The 27,392-nt window shown below is 50.8% G+C and overlaps 1 protein-coding gene, 1 long non-coding RNA gene and 1 pseudogene across 10 annotated transcripts in view; 1 reads left to right on the forward strand and 2 right to left on the reverse strand.

Moving 5' to 3' along the window:
* Positions 1 to 27,392, forward strand: part of Sufu (SUFU negative regulator of hedgehog signaling) — a 128,828-nt gene that overhangs the window by 97,104 nt on the left and 4,332 nt on the right. For 2 of the 8 annotated variants that reach the window (XM_063244605.1, XM_063244606.1), the window contains exons 9-12: positions 15,296 to 15,430; positions 17,850 to 17,988; positions 26,389 to 26,457; positions 26,728 to 26,886. In XM_063244605.1, coding sequence (XP_063100675.1) covers positions 15,296 to 15,430; positions 17,850 to 17,988; positions 26,389 to 26,457; positions 26,728 to 26,886 — 502 coding nt within the window. The other 6 variants (XM_005005988.4, XM_003474972.5, XR_010046200.1 and 3 more) reach the window with 5 other exon arrangements.
* LOC134472517 (large ribosomal subunit protein eL43-like) lies at positions 2,570 to 2,871 on the reverse strand (annotated as a pseudogene).
* LOC134475196 (uncharacterized) lies at positions 19,474 to 22,928 on the reverse strand. 2 transcript variants are annotated; one of them, XR_010046204.1, is made up of 3 exons: positions 22,794 to 22,928; positions 21,626 to 22,415; positions 19,474 to 21,205 (listed from the first exon to the last, which is right to left on the reverse strand). It is a non-coding gene; the product is annotated as an uncharacterized LOC134475196 (long non-coding RNA). The 2 variants fall into 2 exon arrangements; XR_010046203.1 differs by lacking the exon at positions 22,794 to 22,928 and having other exon boundaries at positions 21,626 to 21,848; positions 22,077 to 22,735.

Here is a 27,392-nt window from a genome sequence, read left to right on the forward strand (position 1 = left end):
ACTGGTAGGAGGCCAGAACTAGTAGGCTTGAAGTCTCAAGGTGATTGCCTGCTGTCTGGAGATAGTTGCAGTCCAGATGGCCTCCTGACCCTGGCACGCTTCAGCTGCTGCACACAGACCCCTGTGTGTGGGCTTAGGCCCTTCATCCCCATGAATCCCTCCTGACAGGGCAATAGAGTGATGGTTCTGTACACAAGTTAGAAAGACTACAGTCTACAACCTTTGGCTTCCGTTATCTTGAGATACAAAAGTGGGAGGATGCCAGGTGTGGTGGTGCATCCCTATAATTCTAGCATTCTGGAGGGCTAAGGCAAGAGGATCAAAAGTTTAAATCCAGTTTGAGCAATTTACTGAGAACTTATCTCAAAATAAAAAATGAAAACAGAGCTGGGTATGTAGTCCTGTGCAAAGGACCTGGACTGAATGCCCAGTATGGAGGTGGGGTGGGGGATGGGAATAGGTCAATAATGACAGTCCTCTGGGGTCATCTCCTTCCCTGCAGCTCCCCCAGTATCTGAGATCTGCCAGCTGGAGGGAATCAGGATGTTCCCCTGAGGTTCTTGGTGCCCATTGCCAGTGTGATAGCAACCGAGTGAGCAGTTCCTTGTCCTCTTTTACCAACTCCATTCTCCATCACACCCTTTCGTTCCTCAGACTCAAGCTCCCTGCAGTCCCAGGATGGATGCTGACACTCAGTTCAGATTAGCAAGCACAGTTGTAATATCTGTGCTGCCCACTCTGGGGCCTGACCCAGTTTCAGACACCACCTGAATTGTGAGTGAGAAAGCCAACCTGAAATGTGCTAGCAGCAGTGTTCACCGATCTCCCTAGCAAGAAATAGCTGTTGTAGGCTTTATTTTGCCTGATTTCCCCTGAGGATGCCTGGGTCTTCATAGGTCTCTGTGGTCTTAGGGACTACTGAGTTGATCAGAGGTGCAGGACAGCTGATCAGCCCCGATGCTGGCAGCCAGGCTCTGGCTTACGTGGGGGAGTCGGGTATATACTCTTCACTCCTCCACAGGAACCAGCTTAGCCTGTGCCAGCTGATGTTTAGGAACCTTACCCCACATTAATTCATCCTCAGGTGGCTCAGAAATAACCTCTCTGTCCCTGTCCCTGTCCCTGTATCTCTGTGTGTATGTGTATGAGAGAGAGACAGACAGACAGACAGACCAACCAACCAACTGGTAGACAGACACCGGGGGCCTCCTCCCCAGTGTTTTTTAACTTCTGAGCTAGATTCCCACTGAGTTGCCCAGGCTGCACTCTGATTTGTAGTGTTACTACACTACACTCTGGTGTAAATGAGCTTTCATGGCATCAGCATGCTTCTAGTTAAGTGGGGTCCACCAGTGAGGTCATTACCATCGCAGAGACAGAGGCTATGTATCATGGAGTCCCTGAGTACAAGGCAAGAAGAGGAGCCCAGAGTGCTGAGATTACAGACAGGGACCACCACACCCAGCTCATATGTCTTTCACAGATGAGAAAATTGAGATGTGGGAAAACTCATAAGTGACTTGTCCAAAGCTTGGGACATTCTGTCATCCCTTGAAGCAGGTCTCCTCTTCTTGCCTTGTACTGAGGGACTCCATGATACACAGCCTCTGTCTCTGCGATGGTAACAACCTCACTTGTGGACCCTACGTAACTAGGAGCATGCTAATGCCATGAAAGCTCACTTACACCAGAACTACTGTTGTGCACTAGGCCTTGTGTTCTTTATGTTCAGAAACACACATGAACCTGTCGCTGGCCTCCTCCCCCTCAGTGCAAGGGAATTTCTTTCCGGGAACCCTGCTTCCTGCTTCCCAGAAAGACAGGCCCCTTTGGGTGACCTGTTTTTGTCCTCAGTGTTGCCAGCCTTCCCATTGCCTTGCTGGAAGGAGAGCCCTTGTCCCTCTTCAGGGTTTCTTCAGCATTTCACAAGCCTTGCATTCTGGCCGTTCAGTTTGTATCTAGCTTTTCCAAGATGATCAGTTGAAAAAAGCCTTCTTAAGCTTGCTGGCGCCTCCCCTCTCAACGCCTGCTTGGGTGCATTTGGGATGTATAGGAAGAAAAGGAAACAACTGCTCCTGCCACTTAAGGACAGTCTGACCTGGAGACTGCACCTGCCAGCGTTTGCAAGGACCTGGGGTGGAGAGTCTCTGGACATCCTCTGTCTGAGGAACACGCTCAACCAGAGTCTGAGTCTGACCTTAGGTCCCAGCCTCTCCATGTGGATGGAGGAGGAGGGGCGAGGTGAACACGTGAGAGATTTGCGCTTCTACAAAGTATAGCTCAGAGCTGGGGACCTGTGTCAGTATTCCAGAATCTCCTTGTCTTAAGGCCAGTGTCTTACTGACTAGGGTGGGACCTCCAGGAGCTCTCGAGGTGGTGTGGCCGCTGGGTGAGGGGCAAGCCTTGGATGTGTGCACACATGTGTAAGAAGGAGGACTCCTGACCACTGGGGAGCACTTTGCAGTTAAAGGACATCTCTTACTGTTGAGCCAGTTTTCTGTGGTTTGAAATTACACCAATAACTTTCATTTATTTATTTTATTACATAAATTAACCCATTTATTATAGGCTAGGGATGTCTCAAATTGTAGTGCTTCAACCAACTTTTCAATTCCTCCAGTCTTCGATAGCTGACTTTGACTGTGACTGTAGCAATGGTATTGTAGGTCAAGGCCTCACAGCCACTGTTTCCATGCAGAAGACACAGTGCCAGATCCTTACATCCCATCTCTTAATCTTGGTATTGCCACAGAAGGAGCAGGTGTACTTGGCGTGCTGCTGATTTCAATTTTCTTCACCATTTTCTGGAATGAGGCACCATAGAGGTTGATATTTACCCACAGTGCAGACCTTTTTGGTGTGTTTGGTCATATCAGCTCAGCCTAGGCCCACGCCCAGAGAGCAACTTTTTTTTTTTTTTTTTTAAATCAGTACCAGGGATCGAACTCACAACTGCACACTTGCCAGGCAGGCACTTATGCCGCTCAGCTAAATCCCCAGCCTGAGAGAGCAACTTTTAAAGCTCTGTCTGTCTTTATTTCTTGCTTGCTTGCTTGTTTGCTTGCTTGCTTTTTTTCTCTCTTAATTCTCTGGAAAATCAAGTGCCATTTGGTTGGGTTTGGTTTGGATTTTTGGGTTTTTTGAAACACGGTCTTACTCTATAGTTTAGGCTCACTATGTAGCGAGGGTTGGCCTTGAACTCATGGTGAACCTCCTGCCTCACGTCTCCTAGTGCTGGCATTACAGCCATGCACCACTATGCCTAGCCAGAAAGTCAAGTTTTCATGCCACAAATTCTCCTTTTGTAACAATCTCATCTGCAGCACTTCTCCTACACACATGGTGTACGTACATGGTCATGTATACATATGTGTGTTTCTACTTTCATGAATGTCTCTGCTCCAATCCAATCTTTGCTCCAATCTGTTTCATGACTGTCTCTACTTTCATAAATGTCTCTGCTCCAACCTTTGGACTGGGGAACTTTGCTGCCTTTAATTCCCCATCTTGAGTAGTTTGTAACCTGGCCAAGGAATCATCCTATAGAGAGAGCTCTATTTTGTTTTGCTCAACCTATGAGACCCATGAAGATTAGTCAAGAGAAGAGTTTAGCTGGTTTGCATCGACTCCAGCAGTGAATTTGGTGTGGAAGATAAGTTTCCATCAGGGAGAACAGCCCGACTGTTGTGATGCTCATGCTTGGATATAGTGCAGTGCTAGATGACCCTGATGTCAGGGCCTCTTAGGTCAGGGCAGTGACCAGCCTGGAGCCTGTTCTGTCACCCTCATTTCCCTCACCACTCCCACACCGGGAAAGTACAGTTGTTTGCACTGGAAAGAAAGCCTAGAGAGAGAGAGCCTTGCTCTCAAGGCCCTGGCCAGACCCCACAAGCCTGATGAGAAGAAGGGTCCAGATTTCTCCCCTACTTCTGAACTCAGTCTCATTTTTGTCTTCCTCATTGCGATCTGGGTTGTCATGCTCAGTGTGTCTCTCAGAACATGTGGCTCCAACGAATCTATCTGGCTTGGGCCTTGGCTTCCTTTCCACAAAGAAACAAAGCCATAGCCATTATTAGTGGCCCATTTTCAAGTTCCTGGCTGGTGTTCTGAATTCCAAGTGCAGACACTGCATCCCCCTCTCTCGAGGTGCACAGTCGGGTATTTTTTTTTGTCCCTGCCACCCCACTTTTTTCTGTCAGTCGGGTATTTTTATCACCCACCCTTGATCTTCAGTGTCACTGGCATTTCAGCAGTGAGTCACTTCTGCAGAGAAGGGAAAAGGAAGGCTCAAAGGTAAGAGCTGGAGAAAGGAAATGACTCAGTGTCTCAGGAAAAGGAAGCCAGGAGTTGCAGCGAGGGCAGTCTCACTCGGGAAGGTAGGGATCCTAGTTCCTACCTGAGCCAGAGGGCCAGCTGGGGTGGAGGTCCCTGGCTCCTGGAGGAGGTAATAACTGGTTGGAGAGCTCCCAGTCACCATGCAAATTCTCCCTACCTAGTCTTCAGCCACACTCTATCCCATCATTCCATCTTTAGACTCCGTCTGTGGGATGCACCTGTTGAGAACACTGCTCTTCATGATCTGGTTATGAATTTTGTAGACTCTTATTCCTGGTAGCCTATCAGAGGATTTGTCACAGCACCTGAGTGCTGCAGCCTTGGGCCACACACCCACACCCGCACCTTTTCCCTGAGCTGCCCAGAAGGGAGACCTACAAGTGGTTCTTTTTCTGGAAAGTTCAGAGCTTCCATCAGTAATCAGAAAGCAAAAGGAATAAATCTCCCAGGCAAGAGGCAGGAGCCAGAGGTTGGACCTGCCAAATCTACTTTGCTTCTGAATAATTGCCAGGCTTGATGCCCTGGTTCCTAGTCCCTGCTGTCCCCAGGGAGGAGGTCCCAAGTTGTGTGACCAGTGTAGATGTCATTAATTGTCACAGGATGACAACTGTGGCTAAAAAGAGTCACAGTGAGTGGTTCAGCTTCTTTCCACCTCTGCTGCTATTGGTAGAATGTGGCCGGTGCCTTTTAGGCTACTGTGCAGAAATTTAGTCCTTTTGATTTATGGAAACCAGAGTACAAAGGAAGTGTGGACCTGGTTCTGCTATCTGTGAGTGTTGGTAGGGTTACCAGGGTACACTCTACTGGACATAAACATGAACTACTAGAAACCAAGAATATTGTGACTCTGGAAGGAGAAGGTGCGTCAGATATGTAAAAAGTCAGCATGTTCGATGAGAAGTACATATAGAATGTATCACTCGGACAGGTGGCAAAGGCAAAATTAGCAAAGACTCAGATCCGTCGCTGAATCACTGCAGTGCAGCTCCAAGCAGAGCCCTGAGCCGCCCTGGTGTCGGCACTTCCGTCTCAAGGCAGAAAGAGCCCTGATCTGTACAGGTGGGGTTTTGGGTTTTTTGTTTTTTGTTTTTCCTCCCTAGGATTGAATCTAGGACTATTTCACACATGCTGGGCAAACATTCTACCACCGAGCAGGAGTTGCAGCCTCTGGACACGTTCAGTCAGTTTGGGGATTTTCTTCGCTTGCTTGTTTGTTGGTTTTTATTGTACAGGGGGTTGAACCACAGTTTTGCACTGATCCCAACTCTTTTGGTTTTGAGATAGGGTCTCCCTGAGTCATGAAATTTCCAAGGCTGGGACTGCAAGCATGCACCTCATGCCTGGCTTCCAGTGGGCAGTTCCATTGCACATCATCACTGGAGGCCTGTGCTACGGGCTGCTGTCACTCCAGTTTCTCAGGTTACAGCACTGAAGGTTGGTTTTAGAATCTGTGTAGAGTCAAAGTGCTTGGAATAAGTGTCCCGTGGCGTTTGAACCTTGAGTGGTTTGCTTTTCGGACCCAGGTCAGTTTACCACTACTCATGCCCATGAAAGAGGGTAGGCAGGAAGGGGAAGTAGCAAAGAATCAAGATCTGTTACATGCATGTACCTGCCCCCTGAGGTGAATATAAGCTTCATGTACTGCAACATGCACTGATTGAATAGACTTTTTTTTTTTTTTTTTTTTACAAAAGAGGGTCAAATTGGAAGAGGTGCCTGCAAATCCACAAGAGTGGAAGTCAACTGGCCAGTGTGGAATGAAGCTAGCCTCATAATTTAGCCTCAGAACCCATGAAGGTGACAAATCGGTGAAGACCATTTGGCAATTTTTATTTGTTTTTGTAGGTTTTTTGTGGGAGCAAGGGATGAGACAGAGTCTCACTATGTAGTTCCTGCTGGTCTTGAACTCATCCCAGGCTGGCTTGAAGTCTCAGTGATCCTCTTGCTTCAGCCTCCAGGTGCTGGGATTACAGGCATATGCCACCACACCTGACTTGGGAACTTTTTGCATACTGAAAGATTAAATGAGATAGGCCAAGGGATGTGCTGCATCAGAATGAACAAGGATACATTTGAGATGTAGGAAAAAAGACACAACATGGGAAAGAGGGGGGTCACAGAGGGAAGGGGAAGGGTCACAGGTAGCAGATGTGCAGCAGGAGTGGAAAGCAGCCACCTCAGATAGAAAGAGTTGGAGGAATGTTTTCAAGATAAAATTGGCAAATACTATAATATTAGAATGTTTGGGGAGGAGGGTCTGTAGAACGTTATATAGTAATCCAAATTAAACTGTTGACAAATACAATAGAAGTTAAGATAGTTGGGCAGGGTATAGGTCGATAGGCACTTCTCTAGCATGTGCAGGGTCTTGGGTTCAGTCCCCACAATGGAAGCTGTTAGACGCAGCCCAGATGGTAGCTCAGCGCTAGAGTACTCACCTGGCATGTGCCTAGCCCTGGGTTCCTCCCCAGAACTGCATGCTTACTTACATATATAACTGCATGTACTCACACATGCATACGTACATAAGTTTTAAATAAGGGCCAGGCTTGTCACTCAGTGATAAAGTACTTGCCTGGCCATGTGCGAAGTCCCGGAGTCAGTCCTTCAGAAAGAAAGGAAGGGGGAGGGGAGAAAGAAAACTACAACGATTCATAATTAAATTCAAGGCAAATGGGAAGTTGTGAGAGGAAGGAACCACTGTAGCCTACTATATGGCTCAGCTGTAGTACTGCTGATGAAGTCAGTGTCAGGTGAACACCTGCTATGGATACCGTCATCTTGGAGAAGCAGGCAGGAGAGTGGGGTGGAAGAGGGCTACAAGCTTGTCTTCTACAGTGGAGTGTCCATGGGTAAAGCCTAAAAAAGAAATAACCAAAAAGGAGAAGTAAAGCACATTTAAAATACTAAGGAAAATACCAAAAGGATCACTTCAGGAGATGACACTGGTTGCTTCTCAGGAAAAAGGAGCGGGAGTGCTTCTGACGACAGTTGTGAACCTTGCGGAACCATTTGACTCTTGAAACTTTTTTCCCCACAAAAGGATATAAGATATTACAAGGCCAAGGAGCCAACTAAAAGAGTTCCCAATAGTGAAAGTTGCAACACTTGGAGCAAAATAAAGTATTGGTAGATTATTAGCCAAAGTATAAATATACCCGGGTCACAGGGGTTGTAATAAAGTCAGTGGGAAAGTCCTCTGTGTCCAGAATAAGTCCAAGAGCTGTGTAGACACCGCCTCCAAGGACAGCCAGCTCCCTGCACCACTCAGTGGAGAGTAGCGCAGGTGAGAAGCCTCACAGTGTCCAGGGAGGACGTGGCCTTGCTGGGCGGTGAGGGCAGGTACTGTTTCCTCTCTGCCCTTCCTTACCCAGGCCTTAGCACCAAACCTACCTGAGAAAAACCTCACCCAACTGAGGGACTTCCTGCAGACTACAAGATCATTGGCCAGCACTCCTCAAACTCACAAGGTCACTATAAACAGAGTCTAGAGCCGGGCGTGGTGGCACACATCTCCCAGTATCTGGGAGGCCAGGGGAGGAGGGTCACACGTGGAGCTAGCTGGGCACCTTAGTGATATTGTGTGACCCTGTTCCAAAGGGAACATGGAGAAATGTGAAATGAACTTCACATTAGAGTGGGGCAAGGAGGTGATGACGGGAGCTTAAAACATGTAACATGTGAGACAGGTCTGCAGCAGTAAACCCACAAGTCTGTAGAGCAGTGTGCAGTAATAGAATCGTGGAGTCTGCAGAGTGAGACCGTGTGCAAGGGGGTCCCTGGCTGAGGCGTTTATATGGTCTGTAGGAAGTCTCCAGTGGCAAAGAATGAAATACCAGACTCAATGCGGTGTAAGTAACTTTTAGGTTGTTTTGTTTTGTTTTGTTTTCCACATCACTGCCTTGGTTGGTTCATTGGCTCAAGAATGTCAGGGTTCCAAGTGGCTTTTCTTGATTTTCTTGATTTATCCCTCATTGTAGCAACTCAGCTACAGTAGCTCCAAGCTTCTCTTCATAACATAGCAATGTATAATGTGGGGGTTGGGGGGACACTTCCTTTTATTCTGCTCTTTCTCATTCCAGTATTAAAATTTTACAGAACTTTAAAAAAAGAATTTTTTTAAAAGGCCTGGGCGTGGTGACATATGCCTGTAATCCCATCAGTCGGGAGGCTGAGGCAGAAGAATCACTGCAAGTTGGAGGCCAGCCTGGGTACAAAGTGGGCTCAAGGCCAGCCTGAACTGCATAGCGAGACCCTGACTGAAAAAGACCAAAAAAAAGATGGGGATGTAACTCAGTATGAAGGTCCTAGACTCAATCCCTAGTACCCGCCCCCCAAAAAATCCAAGAAAGCCTAAGAAGTTGTCACGGCCATGAAAAGCCTGAGACACAACAGCAGAGCATGCATTCCAGGCTCCGGCATAAGGTGGACATGTCTCTGGGGGCTCTGTCTGACACAGGCCTATTGGTCATCCAAAGTCCTGATGGAAGCAGGTTCTTTATTTGGACATCAGAGAGCTACATGTGCACAGTGGGCACCTGTCACTGTCCCCTCTCTTCAGGAGGACAAAGGTGACCCTGCTTTTCAGGCACACTGGGGTCACACTTGCCTGAAATCCACTGCTGGCTACTTCACACATGTCCAGAACTCCATGGAGCACACTGCCCAAGCAGATACCTCAAGAAAAGTGACTAAAAATAAAAAGAGCCAGGCATGATGACACACTCTTGTAATCCCAGCACTCGGGAGGCCAAGGCAAGAGGGTCACTGCGAGTTCAAGGCCAGCCTGGGCTACATAGTGAGACCCCATCTCAGTCAATCTATCAACAGCAACAACAAAAAAGAAATGCCATTGTGTGAGCTGTTATAGCTTGCCCTCCTTGGTGAAGAGACTGCTCACTTCAGCGGCACCTATGCTAATGAAACAAAACAGTGTGTTCTGAATAGAAAGTCCATTGGCCCCAAGTCAGGCACTGGGGACCTCACCCAGCATCCAGCTTTGAGCCAGAAGTGAGCAGCAGAGCTGTCTGACAGGCCCTCAGGGTAGTGCCCATCTCTGGTGGAAGAGGGAGGGATCTCAGCTGTGGTCCTAATTGTGACTGTCAAGGAACTGAAGAAGGCAGCCTGAGCAGGCAGTTAGAGAGCAGGAGGGAAAACCCAGGGCCCTGCAGAGGGCACCTGACCAGGGGTCCCTGCACATTGGAGGGGGTGTTGGTAAATATTAAGGGAAGAGAGGGCTTTCCGAAGTGGGTTGGGAAGTGCTGGCTGACGCAAATGAAACCAGTTCACTTTCCCTTGGCCGTCTTTGGGGTTCAGCTGCTGATAGTCTGTGAATCTCTAGTCTGAGTTACAACTAGTCCTTATTATACCTGTTTTTTCTAGACACTTCCCAAAGTTCCATTGGATACTCTCTGAAAATGCCTGACTTATCTTCTAGGAAAGCACCTCTTAGGAATTCAGGGAAGAGAGATGTCTGTTTATGGAGACCACTCAGAAGGAATGGGAATTTCTCAGGAGAAATAATACTGATATGTTGGTGGGCTTCAGAAAGATCTGGGTTGTTGTTTCAGCTTTTATTTGCTCATTGCATGACCTGGGCTGGTTCTTTTAAGTCTGAATATCAGTTTCTTCATCTGTAAAGTGAAGGAAATAAAACCTACAAAGCAGAGTTTATGAAGGCTAGACTAGGACCCAGCACCATCATCTAAGCTCCGTGAAAGGTCCCTCTCAGTATCGTTCTTATAAATGGTTTCCTGAAACTGCAAGGAGGTGCAGTACCTCCATGTACGAGAGCAGAGATGCAGAGTTCTTTACCCAGCTCAGCTTTTTGGAGGAATACAGTGCAACAATAGCTAGAAAGAAAGGCATGTCACACTAGCACAGAGCCACAGGAGAGGGCCAAAAATAGTGGCAGCTCAGTGGGGCGTGGTGGTGCACATCTGTGATCCCAGCACTGGGGCTGAGGCAAGAGCACCGCTGCCAGTTCAAGGCCAGCCTGACTACATAGTGGGCGCAAGGCCAGTCTGGCTACGTAGGCAGACCTTGTATCAAGAAACCAAGGGAAAAGAAAAGCTGCAACTCAAGAACTGAGCCTGCTTGTTTTGTTTTGCTTCCTTTTGTGTTGGCTTTGCTTTATGTTTGTGTTGTGTTTTGTTTCATTTTGTGCGATCTTGCTATGTAAGTTTAGGCTGGCCTCCTGCTCACTGTGTAGGCTGGCCTTGAACTTGTGACAACCTTCCTGCCTCAACCTCCCAAGTGCTGAAATTACAGAAATGTGCCACCACACGCCTAGAATTAAGTCTTAGGCAGGCAGGCAGCACACACCTGTATCCCCAGCACTCTGAGAGGCTGAGGCAGGTTTGAACCTAGCCTGGGCAGTTTATCTGCTACTTTTTAATTTTGTTTGTTTTGTTTATTTTGTTTTTGAGACAGCATTTCACTATGCAGTTCAGACTGTCCTTGAAGTCACTGTGTAGCCCAACCTGGCCTCAAACTCTTGGCAATCCTCCTGCCTCAGTCTCACAAGTGCTGGAATTATAGCTTTGTGCCATCCTACCCAGCTCAGTTTAGCAATTTAGAAAGACCCCCACAACACCACCCACAAAAACGAAAAGGTGCTGGGGATTTAGCTCAGCAGCATAAGCACCTATTTGGTAAGCACAAGGTCATGAGTTCAATCCCTGGTTCCGGGGGCGGGGGGAACAGTCTTGCTAAAAAGTGCTGTGATCAGCAAAAAACCACTTTATTCTAATACTTCCCTTTGGCACAAAAAGAAAACCTAGGCCTTGCTGTTTGTACAGAGCAATGCTATTCACTGACAGAAAACAAAAGCGTGTGGAATGTGTTACGCGTCCATCTCAAACAAATGCTCGGTGTAGAGAAGGTCAAACAGGTGGCGGTGAGAGCACAGGTCTGTGCTTCCCAACCACTCAGACACATGTACCAATGCATCGCGCCCAAGGACTCCAGAGACCTAGCAGGTGAGAGACCGAGGCTCCAGTCAGGATTCTCTTTTGCCTTCTTTTTCTCCCTTTCTCCTCCCTCCTTTCCTTCCCTGGAGGTTGAACCCAGGGCCTCTGTTGCTAAGTGAGTGCTCTGCCACTGAGCTATTAGGAGGCCAAAAGCACTCAAACATTTGCTGAGCTCAAGAGCTTCTTGCAGCTCCAGAGGAGTGAACTTGATGTGGCTCTCAGGAGCATTCTCGACAGCTTATCAGCAAGAGGTTCTAGACTACTCTAAGGGAAACACTCTGGAGTCAGAGAGTCAGGCATGAGCTGTGTTCCCTCGCCTGGTTGACCAAGGAGCGCCAGGGACCTCAGGTTGGCAAGATGTAGCACATTTTGAGTGTCCTGACAGCATTATAGGCAAGACAGAAATGTACAGAGAGCACCCAGGAGGGCGAGGGCGGGTGGGGTGGTTTGCAGTTGAATGCATGGGCATACTCAGAGTGGTGTGGTCTGTCGGCCTAATGCTAGCTGGTTAGCTGCTTAGTCAGCCCAGGATGAGAGCGCTGGTGGCAAGTTCATCAGTTTAGTCAGAGACACAAAGTCAGGAAGGAATGTGGGTATGCAAGAGGACAGACCCAGTTCCCACAATTATCAAACTGCCTGAAACCCTGCCAGGTAGCAGAGCTGTGCTGTCAGCATCAAATAACTAACAGTGTGTAGTAGACAGGGAAGGAGCGGGCAAGGCAGCCCAGGGGGAACCTCGGGGAGGTGGAAGTTTGAGGAAATGACAGGAAGTAGACAATTGGATGACAGTTCTAACAGAAAGAAAGTGTCCCACATGAGAGCAGTCACACAGCCTCTGTGATCTGGCTTGGTTAAACTCGCACTGTGGCAGATTGTGGTCTGTAGATGAGGCTGCCTCCCACAGCAGCGCAAAGGCCTCAGATTTTGTCGCCTGTTCCAGTCTCACCATTGCTCAACTATGACCCACAGTGTCTACAGCAAGAGTCAGGAGCCCTTTTGCACCTCATTTCTGAAGTCTCGTCTCCGAAGCCAACAGCAGGACGTTTGCTCAGCAGAACTGACCTGGTCAGAGACAGTTGGATTCTGGGCCCAGGAAACAAGCTTCTGTTAAATCACTCACATTCCTATGGTAGAACAGAGGACTGAGTAGCAGTCAGCTGGATTTGAGCAGTTAGTGCTTTGGTGCAGTGCTGTTACTTATGCCCATTAAGAAGATGCCAAGAGGGGCTGGGGATTTAGCTCAGTGGCATAAGTGCCTGCCTTGTAAGCAGGCAGTCGTGAGTTCGATCCCTGGTACCGATAAAAAGGAAAAAGACAAAAAAAAAAAAAAAAAAAAAAAAAGAAGATGCTGAGAGAGGTTAAATCATTTGTCAAGCTCTTGTAAACTCAGACCCGGAACCTGTGCGCCCCTCGCAGTCCCAGTAAACTGAGTCCTGCCTTCCCAGGAGCCCCTCCCTGTCAGTCCCAAACTCCTGCCTTTTCTGTGGGGAGCTCTGGAAGAAAACAGCCCAGCTGAAAAATTAGGCCATGCTGCTGAGCACATTGCTTGTTTTTTTATGACTAAGATTAAGCTGACAACCATGCAAAACATTGCAAATTTGTGTCGGCTGCAGATTTAATACCTCACCCAACCCACACAAATAATTCGTATTTCTGCATCGATGTCCAGAAAAAAACAAATCAGCAAAAAGCCGGGCTCCTGTGTGTGTCTGTGAGCACCACGTTTCCATTGAAGCAGCATGCCGGAAATACCCAAGCTGTAAGACTGCAGATCTAGCATTTTGCAATTTTTCTTCTCTTAAAAGATTAAAGTACATTTTTTCAAATGATTGAATGTTGGTGGGAGGTGTAAATGTGGGCACTTGTCACATTAATTCTTCAGATGATTAAGTTCTTTTCCATTTCTTTAAGGCTGTTTGCAGTTGGGTTTGATGTCCTCCTTCTGGGTGAGTGTGTTGTGGCAGTTACCAAGGTGACTTTAGCTGACTTTCAACAATTTATTTTTCCCTCCAGCTTCAGACATCTCTAGGCTGTGGGCTGTTGATTCTGCTCTCCTCGCCTCCACCCCCACCTCCCATTGCTCTTGGTCAGCATTTTCGCCGGGTGTGTGAGAGGCTGGGACCCTGGTGGGCGCCACCCACACAGACCTGACCAACCACAGCCTCTTGGGGAGCATGGGGGTATGCCTTGTGGAGAACCCGTTGGGGGATGGCAAAGGGGAGTGACTGTGAGAGCTTTTCCTCTTGATGCCAGGTAGCAAGGGGTATAGCTCTGTGAAACAGTATTGGCCTAGTGTGTGTGAGGATCTCCATTCCCAGCACCTCAAAAAGTAAAAGTTAAAAAAAGGTAAAAGCCTGGTGCTTGGACCTTAGACTTATCACCTCACCTCCTCCATGAGCACCTAAGTCAGGCTCACTGGGAGAGCCTGGCAACCTGGCTCACTGGGAGGACCTGGCACTCTGCAAACGTGGGTGCTGCCGCCACTTCCTGCCCTCTGCTTTTGTTTGGGCCCTGAGGAGCCCTTCAGCAGTGCCTGACTGAGAGATGGGGTTCAGTGCTACCCCAAGGCACAGCAGCCTCGGTAGAAGAGAGAGCTGGCCACAAGTCTAAGGTCCCCATGCTGGCCAGCCTCAGACCTGCTCTGCGGCCTGGGGTTCCTTGTGTCCCTTTTTTGAAAAGGAAGAGGTCGATAAAATAACCTCTGGGTTTCCTTCCTGCTCTCACAAACTGTGACCCTCTGGGCTGGGCTGTAATGTTTGTCTTCTCCACAGGTCTTGGGAAAACTTGCCAAGGAAAAGCCAGGAGTAAGTTCCCATGTCAGCTCTGGGCCTCCAGAGGAAGGGACCAACCACCTTTGTGAAAACAGTCAGCTCTGGGTGGATCTTGGAGGGAGGAGTTGTGGAGCAGGGAGGAACTGTCCCCTTCACCTTGGGGACACTGCCTGGGCAGGGGCTGTGCCTGTGTGCCACCAGCTAGCTGCAGCTGGTGTGTGAGGAGCTCGGTCCTCCCCCTCAGGGGCTGGGCAACCCAGACGTCCTAGTGGCTCCTGCCTGCCACTTGAATGATAAATAACTAGAACCTCTCACCCAGTATTTTGATGGACATTGGGGAATTGTCCTGAGATTCACAGCCCAAACCAGAATCCGGCCTTTTGAGTGGGATCAGTGGGTGACCCTCATTTCCTGCCAAGGCGGATTTGAGAGGGTGTCAGTTGGAGCAGCTGAATTTAAAAGAGCAAATCTTAGCATGCAGAGGGCCCCTTGGCCCAGGGATCAGACAGGCTGTTGGTGGGGAACAGGGCAGCAGTGGCAGCTCATTGCAGCCAAGGTCATAGTCAAGAGGAATCCATAGAGCTTGAAGCAGGCTCACTGGTCTGACAACCGAGGGTCACCTTCTCCCACTGAAGGAGGATTGGTTGGATAAAGGGCACCTGTGTGCAGCATGGCCATGAGTGTGAAACCTTTTCAGGTCAGCTGGACAGGAACCCTTAGAGCTGGGTCTCATGGTGCTTTCTCATACCAGCCATGGAGAGCTAGAGTCTTGGGCTTTAGGGAAGGGGGTGCAAGGGCTCCCAGGAGACCCTGGTGATCTCACAGGGAACAGAAGCCACTGTGGTGCAGACTGTAATGTTGAATGCTGTTCACCACAACAGAGGCCCTAGATCCAGGCCTACTGAGACCAGACACCAGCCCCAGCCTTCACTGGGTGTGGGATCTGGTAAGTAGCTTGGCCTCCCTGACCCCAGCTCCTTGTCTATAAAAGGAAAATGGTAATATTGCCCACCTGGAGGGAGACCACTGAGGAGCAGCCAGCCAGGGAGTGTGCTTGGTACACAGCTGGCACCCAACAGGTGCATGGTGAAGACCAGATGCTGTTCTCATGATCGTGCACCGCGATTGTTAGTGATCAGGACCCCAGCCCCGAGCTCCTGTCTGCTCCCCCCAGTGCTCTTCACCCACACTGAGCCTGTCCCTGTGCTTGCTTTGCAGGAGCCGCAAAGACAGCCTAGAAAGTGACAGCTCCACAGCCATAATTCCCCATGAGCTGATCCGCACACGGCAACTTGAGAGTGTGCATTTGAAATTCAACCAGGAGTCTGGAGCCCTCATTCCTCTCTGCCTAAGGTGAGCGAAGACTGCCCACCGTGCAGCTTAGCAACAGGGACTGCACAGCCCCCCATCCCCTCCTGCGGCAGCCACCATGCCTGTGCATGCCAGTCACTGAGGAGTCCCCTGTGGCCAGCCCACATACCTAAGCAGTCTGGGGCTAGAGAGGGAGGAGAAAACACTCTGGCCTGCAGGACCCCGAGCCTGTAACCCCTGTGTCACTGGTCTGCACGGTATTCCTCCCCACCAAACCTCAAGATACCAAGGTGATGCAAAGTTGCAAGCAGTGGGGGTAGCCAGGGGACCCTGTGACAAGGAACATCTCTGAGCGAGGCTCTCTTCTGCATCTCTTCACTCAAGCAGAGGCAGCCTTGGTGTGCAAAGTGCTATGCCCAAGCATCCTGTTAGTCTTTAGTCTGGCTAGTTTGGGAGGCTTAGAAGCTACAAGGAATAGGAGCTAAAGAACACTTCTTCATTCAGGATTTGTCCATCAGCCTTGCCCACCTTGGAGAGGCTTAGTAACCAAAGTTTACTAAGGGGTCAGATGACCCCTGCCGTCCTGTGAGCCCAGGGCCACCAACAGAACTGGGCTGTTGGGAAGTAGGTTCTGGTAGGCTGGGCTCTTCCTTCTGCCTGTTTGCTGCTTTTCCCTGAGAACACAGCGACCAGTGCAGCTGACTCCTTGAGAGACCAAGAAGCCCAACTGTGTCCCTTCTGCCATTGATCATAGTGGGAAATGCAGCCCTAAGGCCAGAAGTCAGCAGTCTGCTCAGGGGCCGCTGCTTTGGGCTGACTCATGGAGCAGCACTGCATGGCTTTCTGGCTTCTATCCTCAGATTGCTAGCAGAGGAAGCAGGAAGAATCACTCCAAAGCTGGGCATGGGAGTGCACACCTGGAATCCCAGCACTCAGGAGACCGAGCCAGAAAAATCCTGAGTTCAAGACCAAGTTCAGGGCAAGCCTGGACTACATTGCAAGACCCTGTCTCAAAGAAATGCGGCACATGGTAACACCTACCTGTAATTTCAGCATTTGGGAGGCTGAAGCAGAAGGATCAGGAGTTTGAGGCCAGCCTGGACTGACAAATTCAAGACCAGCCTGTAGTATATATCAAGGTTCTGTCTCAGAAACAAAACAAAACACAGAACAAAAGAATGAAAGAAGGGGCTGGGGATTTAGCTCAGCGGCATAAGCACCTGCCTTGCAAGCAAGTGGTCATGAGTTCGATCCCCGATACCGATTAAAAGAAAAACAAAAAAAAGGAAGGGAGAAAAAGAAGGGATTCCTGTAAACTCAAGACAGTGACAAGGAAGAAGTGGTTGTATGGGTCATGGTCCTCGTTGTCCCTGGAGTCTGGAGAAAGCATTTGGAAGGTGACCAGACCTGGCTAGCCATCCAGGGCAAAAGCAGCAAATAGTTCTAGTGAACAGGGGCTGGCAGGGCTGATACGAGGTGGCCTAGAGAAGCAGGTTTTGTTTGCTTCTCTTGCTCACTGGCATCCTACCCTCCCCCAGATGTACTTCCAGACCAAGGATTGGAGGGTGACTTTTTGCTACTCCCTCAGCATCACCCCACTCAGCTTCCGCTTTATCTTTGAAGCTGTGCTCTGGCTTTGCAGATAGCTATTTAAATGTTACAGGAGCAGATGAAAGGTTTAAGTGTCCCGCTGTGAAGGCACCACACTGCCATTTGCATGGGTACCTCTCCACCTCCATCCCCAGAGGGGAGGTGACTTGCCCCTCTGGCCTCAGGGTTCTCCCCTCTCACCTACAGGTGAGGGCCCTCCACCACCCTTGAGGCCATTTGAACTCTGCTCTAGAGTGGCCTCCTGGCTTCCAGCGTTAAGGGTGGCATTAAGGAACTAGTGATAGAGCTGCTGGTGCCTGCTTGCTCCCCACTACCCAGTACTGGAGATTTAACACAGGGTCTTCAAATTAAGCTATATTCCCACCCTGTTTTAAAAGTTTTTGTTTTGTTTGATTTAGCGTGTTTTTATTTGTTTGTTTTGGTTGGTTGGTTTGGTCTGGTTTTTCTTGAGATAAAGTCTAGGCTATGTAGTCCAGGCTGGCCTAGAACTCACATAATCCTCCTGCCTCAGCCTTCTGAGTGCTGGGATTACAGGTGTGCACCATCATACCTGGGTCCTAAATTTTTTATTTTGAGACAGACTGTCTGGGTCACTAAAGTGCCCAGGCTGGACGCATCCTTGTGATCCTTCTGCCTCTGCCTCCCGACTGCAGAATTACTGATGTGTGCTACCACACCCAGCTGGAGTTTGACAGCAGCCTTGTTTGTGGGCAGGTGGGCCATGAGGAAGGCATCTGCTAGGCACCCCACCTCAGGGAACAGCACTGTAGGCCCAGAGGCATGGCCGGCCTGCTGCCCTTTGGGGTGTTCAAAGGGCCAGTTCCTCACTGTCTCCTGTTCCTACCCCCAGGGGCAGGCTCCTGCATGGACGGCACTTTACGTATAAAAGTATCACAGGTGATATGGCCATCACATTTGTGTCCACGGGAGTGGAAGGTGCTTTTGCCACAGAGGAGCATCCTTACGCAGCTCATGGACCCTGGTTACAAGTGAGGAGGCCCTTTTCCTCTCCCTACTTCTTTCTGCAAGCTCTCCTGCCCCCCCCCCCCGCCCCATGCAGCTCTTGGTGGTACCCCTTCCCAAGGGGCTGGATCAGGGCCTGAGGCCTATGTGTACTCACAAGTGTGGGTCAGCTGCCTGTGCCCACGGTTCCAGTGGTCCTTCCTAGCTCCTTCCCCTCACCTGAAACACAAGTGACCACTTTTCTGGCCAGTGATGGTTCTGGTTCCTGTGGAAATCCAGGTATGGGGTAATAGGGCTTTCCAAATCCTAACTAAACTAAGGTACAGGAATCCAGGATGATCAAGACAGGAGCTGTGGATGCCAGTCAGCAGTAGCTATGTGGAAATCTTACCAGAAGTCTTAGCAGGTGGCATCTTCCTGGGTGGAGATGGGTAGGCTGCAGGGGCTAGAGGTCCCCCACACACCCATCTAACAGCTCTGCTAGTTCTGCTTTGAGCCCAGCCCGTCTGAGCAGACACCTGCTGGCTGGTCCCAGGCAGCTCAGCTTCAGAGCCAAAGCCAAACACAGTGCTGGGGCTAAAACCCCTGGCCTCGTTCTGCGCATACCTGCCACCCTCTCATGGGTGTTACTCCGCACTCCTTAGTGGGAGGAACACTTTACCATCTCTCTCTCTCAGAAATGTCTAGACGGAATTCCGGGCCAAGGGTGTAGCTCAGAAGGAGAGGACTTACCTACCATGTACTGGGCTCTGAGTTCAATCCCCAAGGGGAAGAGGGACAGAGAGACAGACCAAAAGAGAGAAGGAACAGGAGGGAGGAGAAAAAGGGAAGGCGGGGTCCCCAGCAAGGGCGGGGTAGGAGAGACAGAGAAAAAGAAAAAGTGGAAGGAAGGAAGAAGAGAGAAAGAAAGAAGAGAAAAGGAGGGAGAAACAACAGAAGAAAGAAGAGGAAGAAAGGCTGACCCAGGTTTGTTTGTGCGGTGCTGAAGAGAATATAAGAGAATTATGGTGAATGTGTTGGGGGGGGGCTGTTCATAAAGGTTTGTGGGTTTAGCCCAGTCTGGGGTCTGCAAAGCATGTACACTCTTCTTGTTTAGTTTTGAGACAGGGCTCACTGTGTAGCTCAGGCTGGTCTTGAACTCATTATGTGGCCCAGGCTGGCCTTGAATTTGTAGCAGTCCTTTTGCCTCAGCTTCCTGAGTGCTTGGATTACAGGTGTGTGCCACCACAACTGACCAAACATTATTACTCTTGATACTGACACATTTGTCAGTGTGTGTCTGCCTGTATAATTCTTTCTCCTCAAGTCAGCCTCCTCCTCCCTCTTCCACCAAAATCCTAACCCTTAATTAAAACAAACAGCAAACAAAGAACACCAGCTACACTCCCCAGACTCAGCAGAGGTAGAAATGGATGCTAGGGCTTTAGGGATATTGCATTCCATAAATTATCTTGCCTTTTTCCACTGTTGTTATTACATTGTTTCATAACAAAATTACTTTGAACCATAAAGTTATAAATACATTTTAAAAGTCCCACTTGGTAACATTAGATTTCTGTCCACAGTGGTGTTGCTAGTTACTGTAGCAAAAGCTCTGAAATGTAACATTTGAAATCAACCCAGCACAAGTGGAAATCCCCCTACTCCTGACCCCAGTTATATCCCAGTCTACTGGCCCTCTGCCACGAACCTGAGGGCATGGACCTCTCCCCCAGCAGAGCTAGGGGAGAGGGATGTGGGCTGTGCAGGAGACCCCGACTCCTGAGACCTCTGAGAGTTCGCAGGCTGTCACTACAAGAGGTGACCTTGCTGCCACCTCTCAGCATGAGTCTCTTGTAGGCCCCGTGCACTGTCCAAGGTCCACCTCCATTTTGAGGGGAAACAGGGACTAGAGTCTCCTTGAACCCAAGAAGAAAGTCCATCCAGTTTTGTGTCCCACCCTCAACTCTGAACGTGTCCTTCACGTCGTCCAAACCCTGGGAATGTCTCCCTGGCTGGAGTGGTGGGGTGACCAGCGGTCCCAGAACTGCAGGCCCTAGAGGACTCAGCAGATGTCATGTGGCCCCTCAGTCATCTGGAAGGAAGCTTCGAAACCTTGTAGATGGTCCCCTGGCATCTGGCATTCCCAACTCCCTCCCTGCCTGGCAGCCCCTCAGTGAGCTGGGGCACTTCGTACCCGTGGGCTGTTGCCCAGGGAACCTGGGAGTGGTGGGAATGAGCCGCTGGCCTTGGTATTTTTCAATAAAGTTGCTGGGCTGGGAGCTGTTTAGTCAAAGGCCTGTGTTATGGGCTCATTAGTGTGGTTCACCATGGGCCTGCTCACAGCAGAGCTCTGGGGAAGGCTGGCCCCACATCCCAGAAATATTGAGGGGTTTCTCAGGCCCTTTGCAAGAGCTCTGAGAGTACTCCCCTCCTTTGCCTCCCCTCAGCCAGCCAGCCTCTCAGCCCTGGAGCCAACACCCACACCTCCCCAGACAGTCAGCAGTTTCTGCATCTGTAGGCCAGCTCACCTTCCCATTTAGGGTCTTGCCTCTGTGGTCACAGGCAGCTCCCTAGCATGTGGGAACCTGGGCTTGTAATGACTTGTGGGCCTTTAGGTCTCTCCTGGGGTGTAGCTGTCACCCTGGGAGTCTGCAGGATTCTTTGAGGCTAGGGTTAGACTTATAGTCACAGGTGGGGCCCACTCTGCCACACCAAGAAGGGCCCCAGGCCTCACCATGTGAACGCAACACAAAGGCATCTTTCACGAGTGCTCTGGGCTGGGGGTGTCTCCTACGGCTGTGTGCCCAACCTGTTGGGGGCAGAAGAGCAGGAAGAAGCTGAATGCACCAAACCCAGGATGTAGAGAACTGAGAATCCAGGATGTGAGTCCCGCTGAAGTGGGAGAGACAGGGAGGATTTTCTTGCATCAGCCTGGGAGGCCTCACTCACAGCCTTGGCACCTTGCTCTGGCTCCCAGCCCAGACCTGTTATCTCCTGGTGGAAAGCAAGGCACAGACAACCTGTGTGCATGGGGGGAGAGTGACAGAGGAGAGGCTGAGGGAGAAAGGCAGGTTAGAGAACCCGGGCCTTTTGCCAGAGTTCGAGGGATGGCTCCAGAGAGGCCCCTTCACCCACCTTCTCCCAGGTGGGCATGTATTCCCTCCATCTCCGAGAGGCTCGGGCCCAGCAGAGTAAGGACGCTGCTGTGCAGGACAGCATGGTGTCCTTGGGCCAGGTGGATGGTCACGCATTTTTGAGGATCTGCGGAGGCAAAAGCAGTACCAGCTCCTCACCAGCTTGCTCTCACCACCTGCCCTCCCTCTGCCACCCAGCCTTGCTGGGACTGGAAAATCTGTCAGCCATCTTGAGCCTTGTGAGAGGGTTTTCAGAGCCTGCCAAGGCCTCCCTGCCTCTCTTCTCCTGGGTCCCCAGGCTGTGGAGGCCTGTGTCCCTGGGTGTCAGTCTCCTGAGCAGAGCCCATCCCAGCCAGCCAGCTGAAGGAAGAAGTCTCAAGCCCAGAGGTCACAGAGGGGTCACGTGGCGCAGAGGAGAATGTTTGCTTAGGCCCTATGATGCTTTCTCAGCTGTGTGGTGTCTGACAGCTCACCCAGGTTGCTGCCCCAGGCCTGGCCACCCCTGGGAGCCCTGAAGGGAGGCCCCTAGCTCTAGAGAGACGCCTACCAGCTGTTACAAGTGGGCTGTCCTGCTCCCCGCAGCCTCCTGCCACACCCAGTTCCTGTGGAAGACTGTCTCAGGCCCTGGGCAGCTCCTTGTGACAGCTTCCATTTCTCCTTCCACTGGTGGCCTCGGCCACACTGGTTGTCCCTGGAGATCTCTGCTTATGCTGTCCACACTCCTCACCATGCGGGGCTACGCCTCTAAGACCGTAAAGTCCAGCAGAGTACTGAGGAAGGAGAGAGTTATGACTCCCCACTGTGTGCCACAGCACACAGCCAAACCCAATCCTGGGCCACCAAAGCCATCTTCTCCCACCCACCAAGAACAGTGCGCCTGTTGGGGTCCCTGCTGGACCCCCCTTTCCACAGGCATGTGGCTCTCCCCCTCCCGGGTAGATTGGGATGCCCATCGGAGTGGAAGGTCACAGCAGGCAGGACTGCTTTCTTGTTCTCACCACCTCCACTGCCATCCTGGGTGCCGGAATGGACCTTGGGCCTGGGAATGGACCTTGGCAGGCCCAGCCACATGTCCTTCTGAGAGAAGGACAGGGAGGGAAAAGAGAGCCACGCTTGTTGGGAAGCAAGAACAATGTGTCAACACCAAAAGCAAACAAGGCCCTGGACAAAGGGTGGATTGTCATACCAGGGGGATGGAGTGGGCATTGTCAGCCACTCCGAAATATCACGACCACAGACATGCAAATGGGCGTCAGATCTGCAGCAGCCAGGCCTGCTCCGAGTGGGCACAGGAGAAAGATCACTTTTCAGGTTCCTTGCTTGGAAGTTGTTGGGGCCTGGGGAATTGAAAAGTTGTTGACAATCTTCCCTGACCACCAACCAGCCAGGCTGTCCTAAGGGACCTGGCGTGAGTCCATTGGAATAATTTGCTAACCTAGATTCCAAGCCCTTCCTTGGTCCAAGGTGGGAGGGGACAGGGGAGCCCACTGCTCAGCTGGTTTGGTGGTGGTGGAGCTGTAGCCCCCACCTGCTGGTTAAGCCCGTCCCACCTTCCCTTTCCCTCCAGTCCTATTTCCTAGTGCTCATCCCCTGTGAGCTCTTGGATGTTTTTTTAAAATGCAGGTGCCTCAGCCTTGCCCTGGTTCTCTGACCTAGGAGCCCACATCTCCAACATCTCCACATTCTGGAAAGCCTCACGGGAGTGCACTGCTCACCCTTGCTTAGGACAGAAGATCTCCTCTCGCCAAGGGCTCTTCATGCACAAACTTAAGCATGTTATACCCTCCTCTTCAGAAGTTCAGCTGTCATTGTCACTGTCGTCATGATTGCTACTGCTTTTTTCTAGTCTAGAGAAACTGTTGTTGTTTTAACAGAAGAACAGTTGAAGTGCATACACCCATCAGGCTGACCTAGAAGTTTTCCTCTCCGGCCCCACTTAATCCATCTTGGGGTATGGCTTGCCTTCCTCTCCAGCTGGCCAGCCTGAATTTTTGAGGCAATGTGTGACACTTGGGACTCCAGTCCGACTGAACTGAGCATGTGACCTGGAGACGTGGGGCTGGCTGGAGTGGGGACTGCTGGACTTCCAGGCTGTTGGGTGATGCCAAGTCTACCTTCATCTCCCCCATCAGATGAGAAAGAGAAAAGAGCACCAAGTATACAGGCTTCTCAAGGTGCCCGCTGCCATCTGTCACATTTGTATTCTGGAGTCCTGTAGGCTGTCTCCTCACCCTTTTGGCCCCTACTGTCCTGCAAAATAAGGAGAAGAGGCAAGTCCCTTGTAGGAACTCCATAAAGTTTCATGAAATGACAGTGTCACTGTCCTAGTCACTCCCGATTTTATTTGTGGCTGAGCTAGGCAACTCCACAGGGACCCAGTGAGCTTCTGGAGCCCCAAACCCCAGGCCTGCACAGCTTTTCCCACAGCTGCACAGCTGCATCACAGCAGTGGCCTGCTGCCTGTGAGGGCTCCGGGAGCCGCTCCATCACAGCTGTCTCTCTCCAGCGTCCTGCTGATGAGATCTGTTAACATTCTCAGCTCAGCTCTGAAATACACAAAGAACAAGGCCTGTTTGTTCAATCAGGGTTCTAAGGTTTAACTCCCAAAGGAAATTAAGTTAGGTGCCTAGAGCTATGACTGTCTGCCGTATTTCTTTGCAGAGAATGTCATCCTTAATATCATGCAGATCTCATGTGTAATTTTCCCCTTCAATTTTTAAAAATAAAGTAATGTGAGGTTTCCAGCAGAAACTAGCAAATCACCAGAAGGGAAAAGGGAGGAGTGACTAGGATTTATCCCCATTTTGGGGTCTTCCCATCACTTCCCCCAACTGAGAACAGAGTAAATCCACACAGATGCTGCCACACTTGGAGGTGGCTCTGCTAAAAGCCTCCACAACTTACTGTTTCCCGGCAGCAGTTCCAGCTGTCAGAGCAGCTGGCTGGGCACTTCAGTGTTGGTAGCATTACCTTTCCCGTTATGGAAGCAAAGTTCCTTGTGGTCTCACTGGGTGGCCACAGGCCCTGCATGGTCCCCTCCCCAACGCTAGCTACCATCCCAGATCAGTCACCACTCCCTAGCAGAAAGCCACTCCCTCCAAGTTATTTGTGGGTTCAAAGTGAGCCCAGAGTGGCCCAGACTGGAGCCATCATAATAGAACTTGGTCTGAGGTATATGTGTGTGTTCATTTTTTTTTTGTCTTTCTTTTTTTATTTGTACCAGAGATCGAACTCTCGTCCACACACTTGCAAGGCAGGCACTTATGCCACTGAGCTAAATCCCCAGCCCCTGTTTGTGTGTGTTCTAATGTTTGCAGGGATGGCAACAAGCCCTGGAAATGCCAGAAATATAGGTGTAACTTTCTAGTAGTCAGGTGGGCTGGTGACATGGAGAGCCTCTGGCCTTGAGGGGGGGCGAGGCCTTACCTTTGAGATACACAAGTTAGAGGGGCAGGGCATAGGCCATTGGGGGGCTGTGTGGGACTGGCCAAGGTGTCATCCAGGAAGGCTTGGAGGAAGACTGAAGAGAGGATACCTGTGGTGGGCACTCTCCTACGCTGGCTGTGTCCCCTGACTCTAAAGCTTGCTCCTGTCTCCACTTGGGGCCTGAACTCCTGGAACATAACCTTTGGTGAGCAGGCAGAGGTGCTGTCAGCCAAGGCAGGGGCTGGTCCCCTGGGAAAGGAGCAGCTGGCATGAGCACAGGAGTGCTTGTCCTGGAGTAAGAGTTCGGAAGAAGTCAGGGCTCGGAAGAAGCATTTAAGACACCGAGTCCAGCCCAGATGGGACTGGAATATAACTTTGTCTCAGCCCACAGCAATGAGCTGTGACCTCTCTGTGCCTCTGTTTTCTGTATGGAGACTGAAAGGGCCCTGGGTAGGATGGTGATTTTTCTGCTCAGGTGAGGGTAGTTTTCTCATTGGTCACCCCCACCCCATCAGCTTCCTTCCTTTGAGGGCCACCCTGTCCCTCAAGGCCCCTCATGACAATCACTTCACTCATCTTCCTTTCTCTGCCACTTCAGCCCACCTGACACTGTGGAAACTTGTTATCAGAGTAGACCATTGCCCAGGGAAACCTGATGGCATCTTCCCATCCCCATCCTTCTCCAGAGAGTCTCACACAGAGAAGCTCCTCTCTTTGGTCTCCCCACCCCACTGACCCAAGATGTGCCGGCGGGCGGGGGAGCCACAGCGTGGGGAAGCTGAGGAGGCCCTGCAAGCAGGACAGAGGACAGAAAGAGGGTTCCAGATGTGGAAGATAAAAGATACTCTGGACCAGGGCTTGAAGAGGTCCAGGCATAAGGTGAACCTGGCCTGGCCAACAGATCAGCCTGAGCAGAACAGTGCTTGAGGTAGGCCTGTTAAAAAGCCCAATGGACATCATTCCCACCGGGTCAGGACATTGGGTATGGTGTTTGTGCCAGCACAGCATGGGGTGACAAGTGTCAGACTAAAGCAGCAGAAGGAAAGCTGGAATGAGCCTAGGGGGCATCTCAAAGTCTTGAAGAGCTCAGTAGCAGAGGGTATGGTGGTATCTTAGGTCTGTAGTCCCAGGTCTTGCGAGGCTGAGGCAGAAGGACCACAAGTTCAAGGCCAAACTGGGCTGCATAGGCCTGTCTCAAAAAACAAAATGAAACAAAAGAACTGCCCAGAGCCTGAATGGGCCAGCAGGGTAAGGCGCAGGAGCCAGGCTGAGAACATGTGGATCTGTGGGTGGAGAAAGAAGTTGGATTCCCCATGCCATCTGCAGAAATGAGAGATTGGTCCACAGTCTCCAAACTCTCCAGCTCAGATATTCTGGGATGTATCTTCCGGGGCATTTCCAGACACGAGACAGGGCTTATATTCCAAAGGTAGACAGATACCTTTCGTCTGCCAAGTTCAGGGGAGGAGTGCAGCCTGCAATTATAAAGGGGCAAGGAGGACATGACAGTGGCTCCTCTCTGCCCTTGGCTTTGCTGCTGGCCTGCCTGAGGCAAGAGGCCTGAGCAGACAAAGATCTGTGTTTGTTTCTCCCCACCAATTACCATCTCCCTTTTGGGGCCCAGCACTACCCACCTTCCAGCCATCCCCATGGCCTCTGCCCTCTGCCCCCTTCCTCCTCTGCCCCACTCTGGCAATGTCAGGCAGCAGCAGAGAGCCACTGGGAGAATGCAGTAGGGAGCAGGCCTCTGTCCCTGGGACTGATCAGCGGGCTTGGCCTCCTCCAAGGCCAGAAGACTCATAGCTTGGCAGTTGGTAAAAAGACCATCCAATTAAAATAATAACAGTAATAATAATAATGGCCTCCTCTATGCCTTCTTTCTAGATTCTGTTGACCGAAGAGTTTGTAGAGAAAATGTTGGAAGACTTAGAAGATTTGACTTCTCCAGAGGAAGTAAGCCTGTTTGATTTCTCTGTGCTGGGGGGCCGGTCCTCATGCCTGCACACACGTGTCCACATCTCAGCTGCTGCCTGAGGTGTGGGGAGAGGCTGCAGTGGGGCCTCTGGGACCTGCTTGGTTTTTCCTCCGTGTCCCCTGCTCTACTCTGTCACTGGGACACCAGCAAACTGTCTGACATGCCGGCTCCTGAGAACCTCACTGAAGAGGCAGCCAGGGCATTCAGACCAGTACAAGTTCTCCCCAGCCCCTGCTGTTCCCTGGCAGGTTCTGAACAGAAAGCCCATGTCTGCTGCCAGAGAACATTCCATGGGGACTTCTGGTGGGCAGCAAGGGCCCCGGCCACCCAGGAGCCTCTCCTTTCCTTCCTTCTCCAGCCGTGAACTCTCCCTTCAGTTACCTCTTTCTGGCTGGTTTTGGGCCTGAGGAGCTGGCAGGCCAGGTGAGGTTCTGCCTTCCCTTGGCTGCTGCTCTTGGGCACAGGAGTAGAGTCCATAATCCCCTTTGTTTTTCTTCCTTGTTCCCAGCACCCATTTGTGGGGACTTACCTCATCCCGGAAAGTCCCTTCGCCTCCCCCGCCTCCTCCTAACCAGCACCCCATTGGGATCTGAGCCTTCCTGGTCTCCATGCCTGCCTGATGGGTTAGTGGAGCATTAGCCAAGCTGCCCAGGCCTCTGGAGAAGCTCTTCTGGCCCTCTCTTCTGGGGTAGGGGCAGACCTTTTCCATGCTGGGAAACATGCTTGAGGGAGAGCTCCTTCCCCACCTAGGCCTCCCTCAGGCAGGACACAGAGGCCCAGAGCACTCAGATTGGGCTGTCCAGGCCAAGGGCCCTTCAGAGCAGGCACCCCAGTAACCCAGTGTACCCGCTGCCTTCTGGGGTGCAGCTTGATGAGTTAATTCACCCTACACTCCAAAATCACCAGTGTATCC

Source organism: Cavia porcellus, unplaced genomic scaffold (genome assembly GCF_034190915.1).
Source record: "Cavia porcellus strain 051 isolate PalLab524CR breed Dunkin Hartley unplaced genomic scaffold, mCavPor4.1 scaffold_2, whole genome shotgun sequence".
Lineage (NCBI taxonomy): Eukaryota > Metazoa > Chordata > Mammalia > Rodentia > Caviidae > Cavia > Cavia porcellus.